Here is a 26987-nt window from a genome sequence, read left to right as displayed (position 1 = left end):
TATAAAAGGACCAGTTTGTAGTCCATAGTTAGAGACCATCTTACTAATACTGCACAGCTGTTTAAGCTTGAATACAACAACTGCAAAAACATCACTGTATGGTTCAAAACATACACACTATCAAAAAAAAAAATTAAAAAAAGGTAAGAACAGCCCTACACAGTTCTGACTGTACTGAAAGATACTAAAACTATTCTGAATAGTAGGGCTGCTCTGCAATTGTTAATTGAAACAATAGAAACTATAAAGTAACCTAGTTTCCAGAATTTAGATTTTTATTCCCTTAAAAATGTCACACAGGACTGGACTTGCATTTTGACTTCTGTAGTTGCAGATAGATTATTTTAGATATTTCCAAAGGACTTTAAGCAAGAATCCAGCACTCAACTGCACAGATATTTTTGAAAAGCCTGTGGGATGTGACCCCTGAGTAAGGTGGTGTAGATAATAATCTTCATTTTTAGCAAAAGGACATAAAACTTCACTTGCATACTCGACTGCAGCATGCAAACTTCAAACTGAAGAATCAGACTGCAATTTTCAGATTCTGGAAATACAGATGGTAACAGACAGTGTCCCTCAATTCCTTCACCCTTCTCTGTTCTGTAGCACACTCTTTACCCTGCAAAGATACACTCATCCTCTTCTGCTGTCTTTCATACAATCATCTTAAGTCTTGTGTAACACAGAAACAATAAGAATATATATATTAATCTGTAAATAACGATTAAATGACAATTTTAAGACTGAAAGTGTGGTTACTTATTACAAAAAGGCAAGGGAAAGGCAAGGGAAAGGCAAGGGAAAGGCAAGGGAAAGGCAAGGGAAAGGCAAGGGAAAGGGAAACACTAGAAAGTAGCTTATGGTGTTGCAGAATTTTTAAACAAGGCACAAAATTAACCTCTTGAGATTGACCACTGGCCTCTCTTCCTGTAGTTAAATATCTTCTCATTTGCCTCAATACTTCTCTGTAATATAGTGGTTATATAAACACAGCAGAGGTTCTTGGGCCTATCATTAAAGCATATATGTTAAAGTTCATAAAGTGTATACGTTAAGTTCACCTTACAGATGAAAAGCGTACACCTTGCATCTCAGATTTTTTTTTTTTTCTGAAAAGCATTTTCATGGAATCTCTGCAATCAGCCCTAAATGTGTTTGCTCTCTAATGAAGCAGATTAAGCCACATTCTGAGGATTTCCACAGCAGGTCTCTGTGCTTCAGTGTCTCTCATCACTACAGCATTCTAGTGCCTGAGGTCTACTGGCATCATGTAGCCTTAAGTATTTTTAACATTGTTTAGTACTAAAACTGCTACAGTGACTGAACAGACGGGTGATTAGAAACTGTGGAAACAAATTCCTTTCAGTGTTCAGGGTTTTTCTTTTCTTTTTTTTTTTTCTTTTTTTTTTTAGGAGAAAAGTCTATTTTTATTTCACTAAGCTGAAGCTCCAGAGCTACTTGAAAGCATTGCAAATTAACTACAAAAAATATCTTGTCCCACTAAAAGCTGTTATAATATAAATTAGTATTTTTACCAAAACATAGCATATTCTAAAAATTTCATAATTTTAAGCCTGGTCGAGCTTTCAATCACACTGCTCAATTTGGCTTCTAAAGGAACAAAGCACACTAATACAAATTGTCTGCCAAATCCCTCTATGTGATAATGTCATGCCAAGTTCTTTGTCATAATCTTATTTATTAAAAGGAAAAACATAGGTCAGAGGAAGCTCCTGCAGTCAGTTCCCACCATGGCACAAGGTCCTTGTGCTGGGGACCCAGTGAGTTCAGGCCATGCAGAGCACAAGTCTTGCAGGTTCACAGCTGGTTCAGGCACCAGTTCTCAAGAAGTCATGCCAAAGAAGAAACTATATCCCAAGGCTCGATTCCTCCTGGTACACAGCAAGGGACAGGCACAACCATTCACTCTGTGCCAACATTAGGCTGGTCTCACCATAGCATCGTGGAAGCTCAAACACCTCTCAAAGGGCATCAAGAAGAGGGAGAGGCAGTAACTGAAGCACACATGCACATCGGCCTCCCTCAAACATCTTTCTCTTGGAGACTGTTACTGTCTCCAGCAGTATAGATCCTGTAATGCACCATGGATAACATCAGTTCCTTCTATATCGGGAGAAAAAAAAATCAATGATTTTTAGTGAAAAAAAAAAGATTTACTGATCTCTTATCTAATATGTAGGTTAGGTCAGTTGGAGCATTCCTTAAGAATGCCTTCTCCATTCCTCTGACACCCATGGAAACATTTGCAGAGAAAGAACTGCAACTGTAGGATTCACGCTGTCCCCAGTAGCACTCTGTAGAGTCTAAGCTGTGACTGGTGAACCAGCTGATGAACACAAACCAGGTGGAGAACACAAGCTGTGTCCACACACAACTGCAGAGACCTTGGGGCTTCCTTAGGTTTATGGAGGGAGGGGATGAGACACGTGCCACCACCTCCTTTGCACTGATATCCCCACCATGAGAGGGCCCAGATGCCCCTGCCAACCAGGTGCTAACTGCACAGCAGCATACAATCAGTGTGGGGAATCAAAGAACGCGGGACATGAGAGTCAAATCAAATCCCACCAACACAACAGCATTGAGCACATGCTGAGAGAAAAAATGGTGTATAAGCCATGTTATATGCTTTTTAAATGGTGTATAAGACACATTCACATACAACAGTTACGAATAAACAAACTAAACACTTGCACAACTGCTCACAGAAGGACGTTTCCTTGCTACTCCTGACTAGCAAAGTTACACTAGGATCACTGGGCAATGCATGTGGCTGTCTGACAGCATACTGTGAATTAATGCCACCCAAGGACTACCGTCAGCATCATTTCTGTAAAAAATGTTTCCTCGATTTAAAAAAAAAAATTAATATGGAATTGGATGTTCTTTTTTTCTTTTTCTTCATCTAAAGGTCAGATTTGAAAGGAACAAACTTGATATATATCTCCACAAAGCTCAGGAAGAGAGCTGCAGAAAGTCCTTGCTTGTCTTACCAGAGGGCCTTATACAGCAGTCTTTTCCTAGGCAAAATGTTTAATGGATTTTTTTTTTTTTTTAGTTTTGAAGCAAAGTTTCTGATGAATTTGATCTTCTCTTTGATGTGTGTGTGTGTGAACATGAATATTAACTTCGGCGTGTGTTAATACAAATACACACACAACACTTCTCGGAGAGGACTCATACAGTTATCACACACTGCGACAAGTGAGCAATCATCAGTCAGGGATTTCATTCCCTAGGGTGAAATCCCACACATTTATCATTTATATGAAGAGCTTCTTATTTTTCAGAGGTGGGTGGAATGGCAGGTCTCACCCACACGTGATAGACTCCTTCAGAGGAGGCGATTGCACGCATGCAGTATATTATAACTAAATACAAGCTTTCACCAGTTATTGCTTCTTTGGAAAATGCTGTTCTAGACTATCAAAAGACGTACAAATCACAGGAATATTGATTTGTTATTAGAGTTTTATAAAATAAGATCAAAACATTAGCTATCAATAAAGCACTGCTGTTGTAATTACGATGCCTGCTGAATGCAAGAAATGGTGCTCACAGTTTGTGAGCTGATCTTATGCAGAATTAATGTCTTCCTTCAAAGAAATTCAAGCTAGTAGGGATTTCAGCCTTTCCAAAGCTGAATACAGAGGTAAAACCTTTTTTAAGGCTGTGAATTGATTTGCAAAAGAAACTCAAGAAGGTAAATAAATCCCTTTTCCTCAGTTATTAAACAGCTTAATCGGCATCTGCTCTGCTAAGCAAACCTTTCTCATTCTCTATTGTATCTCACTCTTTCTTTTGCAGGAGACTGTGCAGATTTTCACAGCGCAGGGGAAACTTGCCACCGTGATGCAAGACATGGGTCCAACTAACCATTTTTCTTTGCACACAGTTGCAAGCCTGCATTCTACCCTGTATTCCAGACATGCCTCAAATCACTCTCTTTAGACATTCATGGTGTTCGTTGCTGTTTTTATAGCATCTGCTCACCACATGCCTTAGTGTAGCATTGAAAAAATAGGCCTTCAAATCAGTAGCAAAATACTGAAAGAAGGTGACTTCCAAGAGAGTGAGATGGCCACTATAGGCAGGTGTTAGTGGAAAAAATCAGAGGTAAAAGGATAAGGGATATTGTACTAGCAGGACAGTGTCAGCTTGAACTCCAACATTGTCATCAGAAGAAAGACCTAAAAATTTTAAAGTATTGTCAAGCATTTTGTTCTGCCCATGTCAGACTTCATCACCCCACCTAAGACATTTCCAATTGGGAGTCTTTTTTTTTTTTTTCACCAATGCTGCTCTCACGCTTGGCAGCAGTTTCTCGTGAACATTCACAGAGCTGCTTCACTGCCTTCCTTTGTTATCCTCTGACATTTATCACTTATTTTTCAATTTGGCTGCCAAAGGATAAACAAATCTCCTCTAGTGAGGAATTATATGGAAGGTAAGTGCAGACCCCTCTTTCTTCCCCTTCTGGACAGGCTCCTAGGTTTTCCCCAATCCTACCTTGCTAGGAAGTACTATCTACAGTCAGGATTAGCAATTCAGTACTTGTTACATTTGCCAAGCCAATCTCAATGTCTCACTTAACACTGACTGGCAGGCAAAGCCTGTGGAATGAGCCTCCCATTACCCTGCACCATAGTGTGTCCTTGTAACAAGCTCCAGGACCAGTGGCCCAGGAGACGACTGAACTCTGCTGCTGCCAAGTCACAGCAGCAGCTTAAACTCTCTGATTTTATCCTTGATGGAGTCTCACCATGAAGCAGTCTGTATCAATAATAATAATAATAATAATAATAATAATAATAATAATAATAATAATAATAATAATAATAATAATACAGACACAGTATTGAGCTCAAAAGTTTTGTAATCATATGTGGGAGAAGGTTCTGAAACATCTGCAGGGAAACTCCAATCCAAATCCAGTCTAAGCAAATAGAGTAGTTGGAAATCTCAGAAACCATGAAAATTTAGCAAAGAAAATGACATTGGATATTCCAAAGATATAAACAAAGAGGCTCCCTCTAAGGCGCTATTTGGAGCTGTTGCTAAGTACATACTAACAACTGTGTGATTTATGGCTATATGTATATACACATATTCATCCCAAGGAGACTATATTTTTTGCGTATGCACATACAAATATAAACACACAAATACACACGTGAATTTTATGTATAATACTGAATATGTGGACTCCACATTTCCATATCAAACCACATAAAATAAAAACTCATCATAATAACTCATATGTACTCCTGTCTTTCAAAATTAGAGCACACTACTTCAGAAGAGAACTGTAGGGTGTCAATGCTGAGTACATTATTTCTGTTGAGGCACTTGCCTCAACACCACCTCTGCAGTGCCTCTAGTCTTAACAGTCATTTCTTCTATAGAGAAGTTGGAGCAAAATTTAGAAGTCCTACATAAAATCTATGCTGAGCCCAGAATTAAAACAAGTGCTAAATTTTCAAAGGATTTTATTCTGACTCCACATCATATAAGATCCTTACAAAAAAAAAATCCTTATTACAGGTAATCGTGGAAAAAGAAAGACTCCAATTTAGAGTGTATGGGAGACTGTGCAGGTATATTTAAACTGTTGCTCATGTATCTATCTATATGGATATATATATAAGTGGGAGCTGTAACCATGTTCATATTTATGCAGTCTGATTTATCTGAACTACTGACAATTTCTGGAAGGCCCTAAATATGAATTTAGGAATCTAAGATTGAACATTCATTTTTGAAAAGTCTACACCATACTTCTGTAAAATAAAAGATAACATTTCCAAGCTAATGGGGAAGGAACAATATTCATCACTGCAAACATATTTTTCCTGGTGGGATTACAGATCCCAACAGATACAACCAAAGCATCTCAGAGAACATTTAGATGAACTGAACTGTCCAAGGGTGTTAAATCTGCTCCCTAGTGAAAACAATTTAAAGAAAAACCTTAATAAAATCTTAACATTACTGAATTTAATTACTGTCTGCCATGACAGTCAAAAAATGCAAACGTGCCTTAACCCAGCTGAAATCTCCAGATTCTACCCTGATAAAATCTTTAACATAGTTAAAAAGTCTTAAAGTAAGAGATAGGTCCCCACTGCATTTCAAACAGCACCACTATAGCTAATGCTACATCTGTTTATATCAGCCAAGGACCCAACACCAAATTCTTCAGCACATTGAAAACTTTGGGATAGCAGGAAATAAACTGCACACAGAATGAAGTTAAATGACCAGAAAGAGGACTGTTTCACTCATCTTCAATTTTAACTCAGTGAAATCCTGTATTTCTTACTTTATCACTGCCTACCCTACAGTAGAACTGTAGAGTGAGAGCTGAGACAGAGAAGAGAGCCAACATGAGCTGAACTGCATGTCAGCTCACGTACTACAGGCTCTTTTAAACTTCCTCCTCACAACTTACATCTCATCTTTGTCACTTCATCACCCTATGCTCTTCTTCACACTGTTTTCATTCCTCGACTCTGTTCCTCTTCTCAGCTGACTACTTTCTATCATGTTGTCCCCTAGGATCATCCGCCTGCACTCATCCACGGAGGATCCCCATTTCTTCTCTTCTAAACATCTCCACAGGGAACATCTTGCCTTCTATGGTTTCTAACTTCTAACCTTTCGTGACACCTTTTGTCTCCTGTGCCTCATCTTTCATTTGTTTGCCTTTTCTTTTCTGGATCACAAGCTTTTCAGAGCCACAAAAGTGCTTTATTTCTGCTCTGTAACTAGTCTCAGAAAGTTACTGTATAAACATGCAATGATCAATAATCTCAATGATATCACATAAAAATCAAGGCTATAGCCTCAGCAGCTACTGCGAGGAGTTTACAAAGGCTATCTGTATAGAACATTGCTGAAACTTGGTGATAGGATTATTTTAAAGAATGTCTCACTGGGAAGATACTAATTACCTTCTGTCTAAGTGCTATCTAGCGCATAGTTATCTGGAACTGATTTGGCAAGCTGTAGCATTAAAGTCTGATCTAAAATCAATCAAATACACAGGCAGATTGGATGGGATTTAGGTGCCTAAATATAAGCATCCAGTACTGTTTGAGTAGTCCATTTTCACAGCTGATACCATGGGTATCTAAATGACTCTGTGTTTTGGCAACCAAGTTTCACACTAGTATCTTCAGTTCAGTTGTCCTAGTCTTTCATAGAAATGCAAAATTCTAAACTAATCTACCTGAGAAAGCCTTGAACTCAATGTCACATCACTCTAAAGAACAGTAAGGATGATTTGCAATCATTTTGCAATCCCCATTTTGCCCTTAGAAGTGTGAAATTACAGAGGAAAAACACAATGAAAGTGAGTTAAAGGTGATAAATACCTGGCGTCAGGAGTATAACAGAGGTGACAATCAGGGAGCAGATAACGAGAATAACAAGTAAGGCAATTGCAATTCCTTTCCAGTTTCTCTGTGGAGGATTACTCCCCACCAGCTCCTAGAAATATCAAAGGAAAGTGAACATTTAGCAAGGGCGCTTAGACAAGGAAACAAAACAGCAAGGTTTTCTTGTAAAACCACACCATGTACTCCATAGTTGTGATAATGGAAGCAAGTAAGCTAACCATAGCTCATGCTATTTTAATACATCATGGTATTAATTTAATTCATTCCAAATCAGATTACATAATCAATAAATGGAAGGAGTCAAGCATAATCTGGTGTTTCACCTCTGCGATGAGTTTTCCTGTGTGAGGGCAGGTAAGCCTTGCTCTGATCCTTGGGGCACTGTCACTGCTGACAGCCACCTCCCTCTGCCTCTAATTCCCTAGACTCCTCCTCAGGAGCAGAGGGATGAAGAGGAAGGATCTGCCATCCCCAGGCTGCCCCTAAAAGCTGCAGAGCTATAATTTGGCAGCCACTAATTAGGAACAAGGGGAAAACAGCCAAAGGTTAGAGCAGAAGGCCAACACAGGGTACGTGGTCTTCAAGCAGGCAGGACCAAGGGACTGGGAGGGCCAGAGGACACACAGCAACACAACCCACCCTTCCCACCACTTCCTCATGCCCAGGCCCCAGCGGCCTGTACCAAGACGTAGCTGAATTCACTTATTAAAATGCAATTGATTACCTCTTCTCATTAAGGCTGAGAACAGAGTATTGCAGTAGCTTTAAAGGGACTTTGATGATAAGATGCCAGAGAAGGATATGGGAAGATAAATAATTTACAGGGTCATGTATAGAAATTAAAAACCAAGGAGAATATCCCCACCGTGACCTTTTATCTCCTCAGAAAACTTCATGCCTCCCTCAGGCCATTCGTTGGTAGGTCTAAGGACATGCTGACATGCCATGTCTAACATGTACATTATATTTAATCATGATCTTAAAATATTAGAATAAATACTCCATCAGTATTGACTGATTGGTTTGACTTGAATGTGGTTTTACCATATGTCTTCTACATGTGTACAACCTCTGCTCTCATGGTGAAGATTTTATGAAGTGCTGTGTTCACATGCAAAAGATCTTAAATACTTATTGCACTTTATCCCTTTCTTTTCTTTGGAAAAAAATAAAAAGACTAAGCCTTGTAATAGATTCAGTTCTTCTGCAATCCTGAGGATAATTTCACTTCCCATTATATATATACATAATGAGCAGAGAATTTGGCAAATGTCAGTTTTGATGTCAGGGAAACACTGGGAAAATAATGTGGAACAAACTTTTTTTTTTGTATCAATAATCTACTTTACAGAAAAAAAAAAAAAAAAAAAGGATGATGTTGGGACTCTTCTCCTATACTTTCTGGCATCTAACCTAACTGAAAAAGGTTATGAGTGAGCACTAGAGAGCTAAGCTGTGAGTCATTAAAAATAGAGGTACCATCTGTAAATCTGTTGTTTATTCTACATCTTCAGTTAACAAGAGAGTTCTTTCCTATCTGGTAATAGAGGTAAAAGTTATTATCCTACTTGCTTCTCCTTCAGCTGCACTTTGCTTTGTATTTGAAATGAAAAATAATTAGATGGAACAAACATATAGTTTATGTCTTACTGGAGGAAAAAAATCCGAAAAGTAGGTCAGGAGCCTTGAGAGATGCAATTTTGCCAACAAGTGAAAGGTGGGATTATAAACCACGGCATTTATAGAACACTTTCACCCTAAGCATCTTAACAAATATTAATTAATTTAATCTTGCAACTGCTTTGTGAGTCGGGAAAGTCATAGGGCCCCCATTTTTCAGGTGGTGCATGGAGGCTCAGAAGAGACTCTGTGACTTTCCCAGGGTCGCATACAAAACAGAAATAAATCCAGGAAATGAATCCTGGTCTTGTTACTCAGTGGCAGAAATATTTTTCCTTTCACAATAAGGCACAGTGTAAACTACAGGGACAAAAGGAAAAAGGGGGAGAAAGTATCTGAAAAAATTCAGTGGTGGTACCCAACCACTGCCCAGTTCAAGCAATTTGCCCTGCACAATGAGGTAGAAGTAAGATACAGACAGCACTACAAGCCTGACAGAAACACTGTATAGAAAGAAACAGGAGGAAGCAGTACTCTACCTGTAAAAGATATCTTTTAGCTACAGTATCCTTTATTTTTTACGCTGGAAATATTTTTCCTGGTTACTTCAGAACAGTTTTTCCAGTTGCAGTATTCCTTCAGACATGCCCTACACTCTTCTACATTTTGCAACCCACCATTGATGGGTTCTTCTTATTTAAGAGTATGGCTAGTCAATGAAATACTATGAATGTGCCCCAGGTAATCTTCATTCCTATACCATCATAGAGTTTGCCTATCTAATAGAAAAATCAGTTCTGCAAGGACGGGCTTCATCCTACTCAACAGCTTCTCAAGAATAAAATGACAGAATCCAGATATCTGTTGGGCAAATATACAAGGACAACATATACAGCCTTGCCCCAGGAGTACTGTAGACAACAAACCACAGCACAAAAGCCATATGCTCCTAATTGCAGACAGTTCCTCCTGAATCACAGAACTGGAGTACAGAGCAGAAGATTTACCAACTTATTGAATCATTTTGCTTTATTCACTATTGACCAGCAACAAGCTTAAGCAAAAGAAACAGAGAAAGGTCTCAAACAGAATGAAAACTGTACACTTCTTGAGGTAGAGTTGATTTACAATGAAATATAAGTCTTTTCTCTGCCTTTACATTTTTTTGATATAATTATAAAAAGAAACAGAAGTTTGTCATAGCTATATGGTACAGCATCTCAGCAAACCCCACTATGCTCTACTCTTCTAGTTTATAAAATAGTTGCAAATAAGGGCAGAAAAATATTTGAAGCAAAAGCCTAAATTTTACATCCAACTGCAATGGGTTTTAATACACTGCAAGAAAGCTAAAAGGACCGTTTTATTTAACTTTCAAAATTCCACGAGGAAACACTCTCTGATAAAAAGCAAGATGAGATAAATGACATTTTAACAACAAAGATAAACAGCTTCATTCTTTCCACAGGCTTGGAAAGTAAGATTTTTATTCTTCTCACTCATTTGAAGTTGCTTTTGAAGGAGTCACTTACTCTTACAAGACATCTGCAGCACACACAGTATGCCATACATATGTTAGCACAAAAGACTTAAGTCCAGGAAAAATTTGTATTTTTCTTAATTCCACAGGGATGTTGCTGTGTAACTGTGTCTGCCTTTTACTCCATGAAGATTATGGCTTCTCTACCAATTTCTAATACTCCACGGGCTTGGCAGAAAATTCCCTCAAAAACAGGTTCCCACAAACATGGAACCTCATATTCGTATCACTTCAAAAAAGTATCTGTGCTTATTACCCTGCTTAGGAAGAACCTCAGAAGATGTTTAATTAAGCCACAAGTAGGTAAAGATCCAAGTCAGTAAATAATTCTAAAACAGCTTCCCAAAATGCTTGTTTCCATTGTGCTGCATCAAGGCATAATTTGTCCTTTCCTGAAAGATCCTGGTATGCGGATTTAAATACAGACCCCTCTCATTAATCATGGTTGTTAAGCCTGAAGATGTTGCTATGTTTTTAATACTAAAATCTGACATCGTATTACACAAATGAAAATAGGGAAAACGTGTTTTTTTGCTCAGGCAAAATTATATTACCAATATCATCTTAAATGGAATCTTTGGGAAAGAAAAGGCAATAGCTTGAGCAGTCATATGTCCTTTCTGCTTATGATGAAGAACAAGTACAAAGTCTGAACGACCTCTGCAAGCAACATAAAAAGCTTCAGTCTGTTTTTCTCCTTTTTTTATTTATTTTTCCTTTGCAGCTTGTTTTCCCACACATACACTTCTTTCTCTAGCATAAAACCTTAATAGTTTTAAGATTAGGTAAGTAAAGCAGACGTTACCACAGGTTTTAAAATAAGCACCCTTCACTGATGCTGTATTTGAAAACCTATAAATGTTATCACTTTCATCTCCATTTATGATTGAAAAATAATGTTGCCCACCTGTGAAGTTGACTTTGAAGCCATAAAACAGACATCTACAGTATTTAAGGCTTTAAGCTATAGATCTGCAAGGACATATTTTTCTGCCTGTGAAAGAATCACTGTGCTGACATGCTATGGATGAAGGATGGAAATGCTTCAAAACAAGATGCTGTCAACAAAATTATTTCTGGCATGTTTATTTGAAACTTGAGGAGAGGTTGCCAGCTAGGTGCATGCAATATATTCTTAAAACAAAAATTCTTCAGGCACTTTTTTTTTTTTAATATGCATGTCAATACTGTTAAAGACAATATGGGGCATCACTTGCTAAGTATTGGTATTAAAGAAATATTGGTCATGGACCAATAACTCTTAAGTATCCATATTGCACCAGCCACAATGGAGCTCTTAGGCCTTTTCAACAAGGAGTTGCCATTTTTGTGCAATATCAACAAAATCTAGATGTGTTAAACTGCTCCTTCTGGATACAATGTTTGCTCCTGGAGTGGATCATGACCTACACCCGGGCCACTGATGCAACAGACTTTAGCCTCCTTTCTCCTTTAACCTAGCTACCCTCTTCTGACAGCGCTAATTCCCCTGTGGAAGAAGTTTTCCACAAATGCCTCTTATTGGGCTCTGCTGCAAGCAAAAGTTAAAGAAAAGGGCCCTGAGATATGTCCTATTTGGTATCATTCCCTTAAAGACCACACAGGATACGTGAACTGATCTGCATCCGTGGAAAATCTCACAGGTGCATTGCTACATATGCATGTAGGAGACTACTGAGCTCTCCTCTCACTTACACCAGCGTAAATCAGACTAAATAAATAAATAGGGATGTATACTGGCATGAAAGAAAAGTAGATGCAAGGACTTTTATTGGCTTCGGCAGGGACAGAACGGGGTTTATAGCAGCAGTTTTGTTGAGCCATGCCTGCAAACTCTGCTTCTTGTATTGCTGATTTGCTTCTAAAATTTTAATTAAATAACCTGAGTATGACCTGAAATGCTATTCCCGTAAACACAGTAAATAAACAATCTTCTAGAAAGCTTGCAAACACACAGTTAATGCAGGAATACGTATTCTACCTTCATCTTTCACACCACCTTATTCTGAATTAAAACATTTGCCTCCTGACCCACCATACTGAGTGTAACCTCTCCAGGAAATAATCTCATTGATTTCAGAATACGGACCGAAATAAAAATATTGCTCAGGAATTAAGGCACATCCTAGGAACACTGTTATGCCTGGTAAAACTCCTATGCTGTTCAGTGGAAAAATATTTCTGTTGTTAATTAGTTCTTTATAATATAAAATTGCTGCAGATTGCAGCTGCTAGATAGTATTACAAATGAGGGCAGGAATGGATACCTCATCCTGGTAGGTTATTAACCTTGTGCAGCAAAAATGAAATATTAATCACCATGAAAATGGCAATAAGCCTGTGTGCGTGTAGCAGTAGCCACAGCCAGGGGTTTGCTGAGGCCACTGCGGATCAATCCTGTCTACTTGCACTCCTCTCCCGTGTGGTTCCATCGCCTTTTCTGTCGGAAATTTAGGACTTAGTTAGGGTCTTTGTTGGCAAGAATTATTTTGGTATTGTGCCTGGCCCAGTGCAATCCTCCTTGATGGCTATAGCTCTTAGGAAATATCCTAATGCAATAACACACAGCCCTGGTGAGGACACATCTGGAGTCCTGTGTTCAGGTCTGGGCTCCCCCGTACAAAGAGACATGCTGCTACTGGGACTACTGGAGGGCTGCTCAGATGGTGAAGGGACTGGAACATCTCTCCTATGAGAAGAGGCTGAGAGAGCTGGGCTTGTTTAGCCTGGAAAAGAGAAACCTGAGGGAGGATCTTACCAATTCAGAGAAGAATCTAAAGGAATGAGGTAGAGATGATGGGGCCAGAGCCTTTTCAGTGCTGGCCAGAGACAGGACAAGAGGCAATGGCCACAAACTCAAGCACAAGAAGTTTCATCTGAACACAAGGTAAAACACTATGCTTTTCTTTAGCTACGAGTGATAAAAGATACTTTTTCTTAATAAGGAGCAACAGCTTAATAATATCAGTTCTGTCTGCTTCCAGCACAGTGAGAAAAAAAAAATCTCTTAGTCTGCATACCTGCAACAATCTTACCCTTCACACATGAAAACCTCTTTTATAAATGTCCTCGAGCCACTCCTTCTGTTCCTATAGCTCTGTCTGCTCTCATAATTTTTGGCCAGGTACACATACGCAAATATCGTGAGGTTGGCAATAACAGAACTTTGGAGAATGAGCAAGAAAAAAAGGCTGCATCTGTAATGTTGACCGTTTTGTAAAAATAAATCTTACATATTTTCTGCTTTGATAGAACTTCCAGTCTTATATGTTTTTGTTACAAAACCAATAGGAGAAAACGAACGCCATCTGCACATTACACCTCTCTGTTAGATTTAACACACGATGGGTCTTCCACAACGCTAGAGCAGAAGGCTCAGCTAGCATTGACTGCCACACATCATGGCCTCCACTGGAGCAAAGCTAGTCTGTGTCAGCTACAAATGAAACCTAGAGCTACCTCTAACTTTAAAAAAATCTGTAAAAATATCTAAACATAGTATTATCTAGAATTCCTGGCTGTATGGTTCTGCAGAAGTGGATATTTAATAACTTCACATCATTTTTACCAGCATTATGATGAAAAGGTTTTGGATCCTCTCCAGATCTTGCAGCACTAAATGATTAATTTAGTTTCTCTACATTTTGAAATGGCACCTCACAGGACTTTTGTACCTGAGTATAGCGACATCTTCCTACCCTACAAAGTAAAAATATGCAACTTTACTATTTGACGCAATCACAGAATATCCCTAGTGCTTTGGGATAGAGTGAATAATGGAATTTCCAGAATAAATTAGAAATTTGAACATGGATTCTGAAAATCCTGCCAAAAGGCTATCTCAAGATGACAAAATTTTGAGCTCCAAACACTAGTCAGACCAGAAGCAGCAAGTGTAGCTCCAGCTGACAGCATGATCATCTTGTGACTCAAGCACAGGAGAAAGGGCATAGTGCAACACACGGGTGTGATTAGAGATAACATTTAGGCAAGAACTGTGATAGCCTTGATTTAAGGTCATCTTATTCATCTTCACTTTCCCACCTTAAGTTTCGTTCATTCTTCTGTTGTAGCCTAGATGTTTTATAGCTCCTGGCACAGTGGGACTCCAGTTCCTCCCTGGAACCCCAAGTCGCTACTGTAATTCAAGATAATTAAAGATCCATTCCCAATAGTGATAGACCCTGTAAAATCAACTGCATTTCTTTGATTTTATTTCAGTGTTTGATATAAGCACACACATTTATCTCCTAAAACAGAAACAAATCCTCCTCTAGGATGAAGTATCTGCCATGGTACTTGGCTTGAAGCTATGAATTTTCTTCCATAAGAGTCTGTCTTCTGAAAAGATCCATGAACAGACTTGGCAAGCCCAAATGCTACAGACTGTATCATTGATGTGCAGGACCTCTGTATCCTACAGCAGTTGCTTTGCTCCAGGTTTGCCACTAAAATGTTGTGGAAGCTTTGCTTCTATTGTAAGCTGAGTTGTGATGGTCATTGAAGCCCTAATATAGCTCATACACACCAGAAAGCATCTGCAAAGGGTTGCTGCCAAGGCTTGCTAGGATATCATTTCTCTACTCTATATTTTGAAGTGTGATGATCTCAAGAAATACGAAAAGAAGCTTTTCTTCAAGACTTGAGAACCTAGAAAAACAGTCTTTCAAGTCTTTCCCCTTTCTTAAATCCAACAGAAAGACATTCTGCTTACATTTGTAAAATGGCAATTACATATTTTAGACACACAGTGTTTATTAAAAAAATAAATAAAAAGCAGTATCATTCAGCTTATGACTCTGAACACCTATGAAGATTTTGAAGAATTTGTGATAAGTGAAGTAGTGAAGTGTTTAATCTCCCTGGCTAAGAAGACAGCATTAGAAATTCAGCTTAATAATACATTTTCCTAACTCATAGACATATTTTGTCTCTAATTTAATTTCTAAGTAATGTCTTTCTAAATAGCACAGGAAGGAAGATATGAAGTGAACAAAATTTAATTCCTAAATAATTTGTTTCTGAGCAATCTGAGAAACAGCCATGAAGACAGCAGAGATTTCACATTGCTGACCTGCAGAAACAGCCAGAAGCAGTTTATTTGGAATACACAAATGCTGTGTACAGCAGGTGGGAAGCAAACAGGTTTATCAGTTTCATTTTGCATCCTTCTGAGATGTCCATCAAGCTCTGGAGGTAGAAACTGCCTTGCATGCTAAGAAAGCAAAAAATACCTTGCCAGATTACTTGCAAACACATCAGTGATATAGTAATTATTACATGAATTCATGTGTGAATTAAAACAGCTGGGGGCTAGGGGAGGGTCATTCTTCAGTTGGCCAATGTAGACTCTCATTAACACTCAGCAGAGCTTAGTGAACAGAAAGCAATAGAGAAGAGCCCTCACTACTGTTACTGTTTGAAATAAATCTTTGTTGTTGTTCAAAATATGTTCCTTTTATCATTGCTTCCTACAAAATGATGGTGGATTAGATCAGGCGGTCAGGGTGCGACACAGCAGTGACACAACCCAACCAAAGCAAGCCAGGGTCAGGCAGCAATGCCCTGAGTCCTGAAGTTCAAGAGGAGCCAGCTGCATATCAAGCCAAAGGGCAAACTGATCATGTGGGATGACACTGAAGGGAAGAGGAAGCTGTGGTGGCAATTGAGAATTTTTAAAGGGAAATAACAGATCAGAGCCTATAATAATACGATTTCCTAACTAATGAAGATTAACCTGAATGTCCTTTAAGAAAGAGACAAAACAAACAGTTTTTACTCATTGAACAAAGTCCAAACTCACAGAATAGACATCATGACATGATCTGATGCATGCACACTGAAATGATCTCCAAGTTCAGTAAAGAACCAGTAAAAATTCACATATTTCTTTCCTCAGCAGGATTCTAATGATGTTCTGCTCCACTGAGATTAAACTATCATGTTAAATAATGTAGCAAATGTTCCTCAGCATTAAACAGTGGCCTTGTTTTTGATGCAACGACCATTCGCCTTACCCACTTGTCTTAAAACTTGTTTTACATAAAGTCTCATTCAACTCCATCCCCCTCCCAAGTATGGCATACAAGGCATGTAAAATGCAAACTCCGGAGATATTCCAGATGCTAAAATTCAAAGATTAATGTTGTACAACTTTTATACAACTTATTTCAAACACCAATCATTTGATGTTTTAAGAAATACAAATTGTTTGATGTACAGACTTTTCAAAGACAATACAATTGTATTATTCGTTATTGTAATAATATTTCCATAAGATGCTATTTATTTTACAATTTTATCTTTAATAGAATCTTCAGTTTTCTATTGTTTCTAGGATCAAAAGACAAAGCAGTAAAGTCATATTTGATGTTTGGAGCTGTAAGGCCTTAGTCCCATTTGTAGCACACAAGCAAGATTTTCATGAAAAAATAAAGGTATTTGCAACTTTTGGATACATTTAACAAGTTCAGCACTGCAAAAGCAATGTGTAAGTGTGGGCTTGTTGCATCTGTTCACTCTGAGATATATCTTACCTGTTTCCTATGTTCTTTATGTCTTTAAATGGGAAATACCTAAGCAGGTTGTGGGGTAAGATCCAGAATTTCTTTTCCTGATAAGACCCATTCACCTCAGCCTATCCAGCCAAGATCTGTTTTGCTTAGTTTCTCTGTCTCTCCGATGCCTGTATCTTTTATTCCTGGACTCATTACCCAACAGAAAGAAGCAAATAAAGCAAAGTCTATTCTCTAATCCCATGGAGTCCATGTAACATCTCAGTTCCTCTCCCACTGGGATTTGCTCTTTCCAGATATTCTTGAACTAAGTAATAGCAGGCACTTCCTGGATACCCTGATGATCATGAAGTTTAAAGAAAGTCTTAATTCCTATTGGCGCTTGTCCATCCCTAGCTTAGGGAAATTGCAGTTTGAAGAATTACAGCTCTTTGAAGGGTACTAGGGCTTGTGGTGTGAAATGTCAGTGGACTTGCTCAGGACTGACGCTGCTGTCAGACAAAGTGACTCCAAGGTCTCCAAAGGTTTACGAGTCTTATGCTTGGTCTGCTTTAATTGATTTTTATTTTTACTAGGGCTCTCACAGCACATTACAAACAAGTTCAGAGGCATTTGTTTTCATTTTCAAAGCTTTCTAGACAGCTGTAAACACAACCAACCAACACCAAGTCATTTTTCCTAAGGAAAGCAATAGGTTAACTTTGTTTCCCATATTGTGTTATATTAACTGTGATGCAGAATCACCGAAGTGTGACTCTCTGTATCAAAGGAACACTTTTCTTCCTCATTTTTCACTTGAAATAAAAACCCATAATTCAGTAATATTCTGGATACAGGTAGGTGAATTAACAGAACAGAAACATCCACAAACCAACTCAAAATACCAACTACCTGACACACAATCTATTTTTTCTCCAGTAAGATCTATTTCACAAGGGTCTTTGCCATCTTGTAGCAAAGCCACTGGATTACAGTGATCATTTCTAATCTCACTCGGGGACAATTGATCTCAATAGCCTCCTAGTAGGAGTGAAAGAAGACCTCACTGACAATAACATTTCTTTTCCTCAAATACACTGTTGGTTTATCTGCGTTCTTTTCACTGGTTTCAAGGCATAAAGTTTCCTCTGTAATCAAAATTCTCCCTTTAATTTTGTCAGTCTCTCAAATGTGATGTCAAAAGCAAGAGAGTGTGGACTAAAAAGGTACCTTCTGCATTTGAAACAGAAGTTAAATATAAGAATATCTTATTGAAACAAATGTGCTTTAGGACTTGAAAGAAGTAACACAAGCAGACATGATGACTTGTATGTGGGTGTTTCATTGCATCCCACAAAAACAAATGCTTCAGAGATGTGAAAGGAAAAGGCAAGTGCCCAAGGACCACAAGGAGTTTGTTCTTTGCACTTTGCCAACCTTTCATCCTTCAGGGAAGCTGTGATTTCACTCCTGAACGTCATACTGCTTAACAGGCCCAGTGATGAGGGAGATTTCATTCTGTTTCTCATTCACTGGCAGTAAAAAAGCCACAGAGACTTGGACTTGTCTCAGAAAGTCTACTAACTTTACTGCACATGGTGCAGAAAAGCTTCAGATCAGCTCCTGATCTGAACAGATCCATAAGGTCCTCCATCTTCATCTCCCTGTCTACTGCACTTACTTTGTGAGACCTACACACATGCTAAACTCATGAGATGCTTCAACAACTCTGCTAGTATAGATTTCCTTATTGAGCATTCCTATTTAGCTTATTCACAGGGTACTACATCAATCTCCCCAGGACCACCCAAAAGGTAAATGGATGATACTGCATTGTACCACATATAGGGCCATGTCCTCAAAGGTGTTTAGACCCTTCATTCCCTGCGGTTTCACCAGAAGTTAGGCCTAGATCCTTGGTGCCTTTGTTCTCCTTATCTAAATCCAAAGGAAAAATTGCTCCCATAACTAACAAGACTGTTCTGGAGTGATGAGATATGGCAGCAGGAGAAGGCAAATACTCAGGGCAGGGACACAGTCATTTTTAAAGAGAAATACAAACATTAGCACCACCAGGATTTCATTTACTATATGATCAATCTGTACAGAGAAGAATAGGAACTCTACCAATTAATGTATTTCATACATATTTGTCTCTGCCATAATCAGAGTGACAGGGATGATTTTGATTTGACATACACCATAAGGGAATGAAAAGGTTAATGTAGTGTATGTGAGTGCATTTTTAAAAATCAATTTAAGGGATTTTTTCCTGCTTTAAATTAGGCTCTGGTACTGGAGGAAACCATCAAACTGAAATTAGCAAAAGGAACAAAAGAATTTAATTTAAAACTGCATTGTGATTGTATTGCTCATTGGTGCACACACAAAAATCACCAACATGCGTTACATTCTTTGATTACAAAAAGGCTATTATCAGTGAAAGATAACATTGAATCATAATTAGAAGCAGCTCTTTCCCTTTTGCCAACCTTCAGAGCCCAACATTTTGTGCAAGGCAATATAAAGTCACTCTGGTGAGACATATCCCATTTGTCAGCTCTACCCACACCCACCAAATCACAGTCCCTCTACCTCCGCTCACGCCTGTTTCACTATATTTAGAAAAACAAGATTTTGCTTCTGCACTCAAAACTATCCATTCTGCAAGACTTCTGATATCTGCATGGAAGAGCCAAACCAACACCACCTTCAGGCTTCAACTAACTTTAAGCAACAGCACAACAAAACTCATTTGAAGTCCCGCTTTTTCAAGACAACTGAAATAGATTCCTACCTCCATAGCATCGAATAAATAATAGTAATTCACTAAATTGAAACCCAGTAGATTGCATGTGTGGGCTCTCCATCCTCCCTTCTCTGACTAGCAAATTGTAGTCTCATCTTCCCCTCCTACTACAATCCATACACATACTACCCTCTTTGCCTGGAGTACCAGTATAGTAAGAGCACATACCTGTATAGTAAAAGCGCATCCACAGTCACACACAAAGTTGCTATAAGAACAACTGCTTGAGCTTAAACAGCTCTATGAAGTCTTTCCTAAAACTATCATCAGTCATTGTGCTTTGCTTAAATGAGGTTAATTGTCACCAAACTCAGGAATCAAAATAAAGGCACGGAAGATAGTAAGATTTAACGGCCTGTTCTGTGTCAGCAAGGTGAAGAAAGAATATGACACGACTAATATGTACTTGATACAATGGTCATTTCTGTTTGTCAAAAGGTACCAGCAACAAAATGAGGGACTGAACAGTGCTGCATTATTTTCCCTCCAAATCTCTTATAGAAATACTTAGTTTTCTCTTTTTCACACTCAACAGCTCTTCACCTGGTTTATCCCTGAAATCTGCCTCTATAGAGAGCAGATAATTTTCAATGTAAAGACCCTCAGTTATTTAATGATGAAACCTTCAGGCACTGCCAAATTCTGCCTTGAGGAGGAAAGGTCAAGGCTGCTCAGCTCTTGACATTCCTCTCTCCTCCACTGTTCCTGACATTGCTGATCAAGTCAGACTCCAGGACTTTGGACTGCCTGTCCTTTTCAGTGTCATGCAATTTTCTACCCCTCCTGCCAGCAGTTCTTCACCTAATGGCACATAAAGAAATATGACTATTTTCTTCCATGTCTAAACAGGCTGCAGCATGCCACTTATACTCTTGTTTTATAGTAGGTTTGAGCTATCAATTAAGAGAGTATCAAGTACTGCTCTGTTGGTTGCCAGTCCAAAAAAAAAAAAAAAAAAAAAGGTCAAAGTCCATCATTTCACCTAAAAATTGAAAAATTTGCTGTCAAACCACATAGCGGGGCTGAAGGAGTGACTTTCAGTAATTCACTGCATTAGAGCAAAGGAATATGTATTTACATGTAATTTTTTTCTTTCCATTTCTTGGCACAGCAAAGCAGAGATTTCTCCCCTACACATACTCCTACTCAGTTCTTTACAAGAATTCAGCTCTTTTTTACCCATTAGCCATAATTTTCTTTGAAATGTGAAACAAACTATTCTTTTGTAAATTGTGAGGAGCTGGGCCTTGACTCCTCTGGAGACTTGGCAAGTCAATAGCTGTAGCCCCTTCCCCTGCAGCCAGGACCGAGCTACACTGCTCAAGTGACACCAAGGTTCATTGTTTCAGTCAGTCCCCTCCCCATATGGCGAGAGATTCTGACTACAGTGAATAATTAATGAAAAATATGTCATCAGAAACTCAACCAAGGCACAGAACTACAGAAACAAAAGTTTTGTTCTCCTTCTTTCTTCCCCTCTTTCTTCCCCTCTTTTCCATGGACCTCTTTGGGTCTCCCAAAGGAAAGAGAGACCTGCAAACGTGAAAGCACACCCTTAACCATGCGTACTGCTGACTGCGTGTCAGCATGATGGTGGTTGGTGTGAGGTGTCCTCACTAGCCAGCTTGGGCAACTTGAGCAACACTGTGTTTGAATCATGGAGCTCAGGGCTACCATATCTGCCTGAGAAACTTCAATAAATACTGAGGCAGTTAACCTAGGCTCAGTTTGCAGCCACACTCTATTAAAAATCACATACATGTGATTTTGTGTGTCCCCACTTTTCCCTTAATTTCTGTTTTCTTTAATGGCTTTATCACTACTTATTTGTGATTTCATTTTTTTTTCCTCCTGAGAGGAAAAAGGACAGGCTTAACTGGGGGATAGGACAAAGAGTTTAAATGTGTTTGCCTCTGTAAAAAGAATAAATAAAATTTTAAAAATATCTCTCACAGGTAATAAGCACAGTTCTATTCTTCCCTAGGACTGGTAGCATAATTCTAGAGATATCAGGAGTCCAGGTGCAAGTTCCATGTGATCAGACACACTCAGTATGGTTAACTGAGTCATAGAGCACATCCCCTATGCTGGTTGAAGACATGGTGTGTGAAATAATCAATATCCCAAGCTCTTAACAAGCCACTGTACAATACAGTCAAACTCAGAACAAGAAAAGGTATTTGGCACACATAGCAAAGACAGCTAAAAGTTCATATCAAATTTTCTTTTTTGAAATGCCAGGAAGTTTTGTCCTGAAACTTTTCATGGGAAATGAGAACATTTGCCATCCTGCCATCCAGGCAGGGAGTCATCATCCTCCACAGGGATGGCACAGCACTGATCCTTTGACAACGAGAGTTCTGAACCCAGAAGCCCTTGAAAGACTAACCCTGCTCTGCACTTGGGTTGGCACTAAGCACAGACTAGAGCCTATATTGCTCTATACTATCTACACTTCACATACCACATTCATCATAATTAGTAAACAATTTCTCATTTTCTGTATTCATGTTAGGAAACCGAGTTCTGAAAACAGCACATTTATCTGTTGCCCAGACGGTTGGAAAGGCCAGTCAAGAGAAATGGCTAAAAAACTATTTTGTATAGACCTTTCCATTCCTCTACTAGTTCAGTTTACTGACTTTGAATTAATCCTTCTTGCCATCAGATGGTCACTCCATGGGCTCCCCTTCAGGCAGAAGGGACTAACCATACATGGCAGAAGCCCACTGACAGGATCCCCTGGTACCGATCCAGATGTTGATCCAGTAATTAACCCAGAAATTGATCCATTACTTTATTAATCCTATTAGCAGAGATGCTAAGCCATGTTTTCTATATCCTTCTGACTTTTTGTTAATTTGCAAGTTTTGCTGCTGCGGTTTCCCCATAGTTTTATTTTCCACAGTCCTGCAGAGATGAAACATGCTCACTTCATAAACTGAGATTCGTGGAAATAAATAGAGGAGTTATTAGGTCATCTGTGGGTCATCTGGGCAATTGTAATGAAACCGAGGCTAGTTTAAAAGCCATTTAGGTGCTTGAGTTCATTCAATTTCACTCTATAAAATTCCATGCCTTACTTTCTAAGCTTCTTTCCATTTCTTGGGTTCCCTTTAAGAGCCAAAGTACCTGCTCATATACAGGAAAAAAAAAAAAATTATTTCTAGGGGCTTCAAAACAGGTCAGCAGTTTTTGAAAGCCAGAGTGTTCGTTCCTGATTCAACACTTGGGAAACCCTAGGCTGGTTTAGGGGCAGTGCTTGCCAGCATTCTCCCTAATGTTTTCCTGCCTGATTCCACAGTGTTTGCCTGTTCTAGTTGGGAAAGTTGAGGAACGCTGCAGCGCAGGAGAGCCACAAGAGCAGTGTGCTGGCTGGGGCACGCAGCAAAGGAGCAGCTTCATTTCCTTCTGTTCTGCACTAGAGGCCAGGTCTCACCCTGGGCACATTACGCCCCACGCCAGCAGCTGCCCATCTCACCACCAAGGCCAGATAACGACACACATGTTCCCTGGTCTTACATCTGTACCCGCAAGCAGCGCATCTGCGGCACAAGCAGCAAGGGGGACGCAACGGCATCGTTTTGAGTAACCAGAGCAGGCAGTTACTGTTAATCAACTGTCACCGCTGCTGGCAATCAGAGCTTCTTCATCACCTTGTCAGGGGAGGACTGTTTGAACCCTGCCTGCAGAACACCGCTGGGTGTGCTGCTCCTTTTCTACTCTCCTGCACAGGTAGATGCAATCTCTGTATATTTTATTAACGCTTATTATGCAGCATGAATAGATATCATGTTTGGTTCCGGTTTACCACTTTCCTTATCAATTATTAAAACATTTGTGCAGAAGGGAAAGGAAACCTGTTTCCCTCTGCTGCCACAGGAGCTGTCAGAGCCGCCACAGGAAAGTGCTCGAGCCTCTTGCAGGGAGCCTGAGGCTGTCAAGAGCATGACCATGAGTGGATGCAGGTGGGGATGTTGGGCTTGCCCGGTAATAGGGTCATGCTTTATATCAGCCTCCTCAAAAACACTTCCCATACCTATTAGGGATGGTGTTTGCCTTAGTGTAGATGGCTTGTATGCACAATTTAAGCCAAGCCCTTAAACTGATAAGGCATGGGGTGTGTATTTCTTCTGAATTTAAAATTTCATGCATGTGTGTATCCAGGCATATTTTTTTTTTAAGAGAAAATTGTGCAATTAAGCAAAGGAATAGTAAACAGGAACAACTTCCAAAAATTAAAACATGATTGTTTTGGTGTGTTTCTCTATGTTTTATTAAGCAACTGCACAGGGTGTGCCTTAGAATGATGTTGATTTCTCCATCTAAATACAATTTTAACACTGTATATTATGGTCAGCTCCTAAAACCCATAGCTCTGCTTAATCTTTCATTATATCCTTTCCGTACTCATTAAGGAACAACGTTGTCAGTTAACGCATGATACTGCACTATGACTTTTCTCCCTCCTTTCTGATAGGATTCTCTTTCCCATGCTGTAAACTGGGCATGGACAAGAGAAAGCAGGGCCTGGGCAGAGGCAATGGTTTCCTTTGGTCTCATGTGTCCTGGAGGACAGAACAGTAGTAGGACTTAGGAAAACATTTAATGAGATACATTTCTTTTTTTTACAAATCAATTAAACTTGTGCTCAAGTTGTATGGAATTCAGTGGGCGCAGATATGAGTCTAAGGGCTTCCTAGATAAGGATCCTAGATAAGGATTCTGGTTCAGAATATGAGTCCTGCAACACACCATATGATCCTGGTTCCCTAAACCTGGGGGTGCTACGTGGCAGTCAGACATGCCTCTCTCCCGTCCTGGAAAGGAAAACAGCAAGCTCTGCTCAAACCCGTTCCCAGGGCGAGGACACCTGCCCCGTGCACGAGCTCCTGCACCACCTGCCCACGCACCCGGCCCTCTGGGCACACGGTGTGCGGAGCTGAGCCAAGCTCATGCTTGTCTTTACCTCTACATGGATCTTTCCAGGGAAGGAAAGAAAATATTATGGGTTCTAACACACCAGTTACTCAAGAATATAATTTATATTTGACACAAACAGCATATTAAACATCTCATAAAGCTTCATCAGGACGGCAGACTGTGTGCCATGTTTTCCTGCTTTTTAATCATTTTAATAAATCAGATAAAAGTGGTGGCTCACTGTAATCATTACAAGGGAAAAATTATGAGAAGTGTAAAAGCAAACTGCTACCACCCAGTTCAGAATACAAAAACAAAGAGGTGTTTACAAGGTTGGGTCAGCAAACAGAAACTCTAATTAAAAAGCGTTGGTATGACTGATATTGGAGATTTAACCACTCCATTATACAAGGCAAACCAATGAATTTGTAATACGTTTTCTTGTCTTGCCTTAGCCTGCATCTCAAGGGTGCTTATAAATAGTTAAATAGCCATATCAGAATTCATCAGTTTTTAGAGAAAAATTAAACCTCAATATTGCTATCTGTGTTATAATGACTTACAAATCAGTGCATAATTAATCTTGATATTAACTGGATGCTCTTGTGGTATATGATTTATTATGGGCTATTCATCTAATTTCTTGTACAGGAATTACTGCATGCTTATACAATCTAATAACTTTCTTTGCAGTAACAGGTGCTACTTCATAATAAAGACTTCAACATTTTTGGGAAAAATACCCCTTTACATTAGTTGATGATATTCTATTTTCACTTCCCTATTGAAATTGATAATGATTAAAAATTAAATGTGAAATATAAATCTCCTGGTTCCATCTTCACAATGATTGCTTTTTCCATTTCATTTTTCACACAGTACTTTTCTTATTTTAGAACCACGTTATATACCTATAGTTTCATATACCTACAAACTTTTTAAATGAACACTGAGTTGAAGGAGGATGACATCCTCTACTGTCTTCTCTAATTGGACTGAGAGTTCTCCAAGTGGTTTAACTATTTCTAGAAACACCTCAGTCAGTTTAATCATCTTTTAGACCATGCTGTCTTAGGATACATGTCTTAGGATACAACCTTTATTTTTATTTTATCTTGTAACTCTGAATTGTCTTCCTCCCTATAAGAAGTCCAGCTAGTGAAAGACATGGGTGGTGACTTACTGATTATAGCAGCTCTCAGAGAAAAACTTCCCTGACATAGCCAGACAGATCCAAACTTTTATTTGAGGGAAGTGTCCAAATACAGAATAAAAAAAGAGTCCAGCACACATCAAAGCATTTAAAAATGCTTAGAAAGGAAGGCAAAACTGAAAACATTCTTGCAGCATCCAAGGAATGTATAGGAGAACAAAAATCAGTGAGCACAACTGATGCTATTTGAAAAGAAAACTTTATGTACAAACACCTCTTCTTTGCTCCTCTTTCAGCTATAATTCCTTCTCTGACTAATCATTCATTCATTGATTGCTCTGAATTCAGGCAGCCTCCTGTTGAGGTAATGGGATGATTGGATAAATTGGTAATTATTAGAAGAAATGTTGCAGCGTCCAAAGGACACAATGGTCCTTACGTTGGTCTCTGCTACATTGCATGAGGGTGAGGTGCAGGCTATAGGCATGCTGTACAACTCCAACGATAAAAGACAATTTACTCATGGTGGCTATAATCCTGCTAATAGCTAGAGTTGACAGTAGAACTTAAAAATTCTCATCAAAGCTTTGACCTCCTTGAGTTAGAAACTATCCAAACATTACATGGAAAGAGCTTCACTATAAGAAACAGCGCTGACCCTAAAGCCTCTGCTAAGCCAATCAGTGTTGACAACCTGAAATGTTTTAACATCATTAGTGTGCTTTTAAGACAGAAAGCGGCAGAAAACCAGGAAATTCGCTGAACTTGTTAAAGCACTTTTGCCAACCCTGTCTTTAACAAAGTGCATTCAGAGTCTTTCTCTACCACCTGACAAAAATTGACAAAATATCGGAGAATTAATTTGTTAATATGAGCACATTCTATGTGAATTTGGATGTACTTCAAGAAACTCTATAATCTGCTATTGAATTCCATCTTAAGATAGCATATTACAGTAGACTTATGCCTAAAATGGCTTATTCTTATATGGTATTCTGGCTTATAAGCATGAGAAAAAGCAGCT

General features: G+C 39.0%; 1 protein-coding gene across 1 annotated transcript in view; it reads right to left on the bottom strand.

Annotated features, from left to right (window-relative positions):
* DPP6 (dipeptidyl peptidase like 6) overlaps nucleotides 1–26987 on the bottom strand; it is a 242182-nt gene that overhangs the window by 158551 nt on the left and 56644 nt on the right. The window contains exon 2 of the mRNA XM_088521208.1: nucleotides 7401–7515. Within this exon, the coding sequence (XP_088377334.1) occupies nucleotides 7401–7515 (115 nt within the window). The remainder of the gene's footprint in view (nucleotides 1–7400; nucleotides 7516–26987) is intronic.

This window comes from Tinamus guttatus, unplaced genomic scaffold (genome assembly GCF_059628265.1).
Source record: "Tinamus guttatus ecotype Peru unplaced genomic scaffold, ASM5962826v1 Tinamus_guttatus_pri_ptg000006l, whole genome shotgun sequence".
Taxonomy (NCBI): Eukaryota; Metazoa; Chordata; class Aves; order Tinamiformes; family Tinamidae; genus Tinamus; species Tinamus guttatus.
The sequence above is the reverse complement of the archived record's forward strand: the minus strand, read 5'-3'. Positions and strand labels throughout refer to the sequence as shown.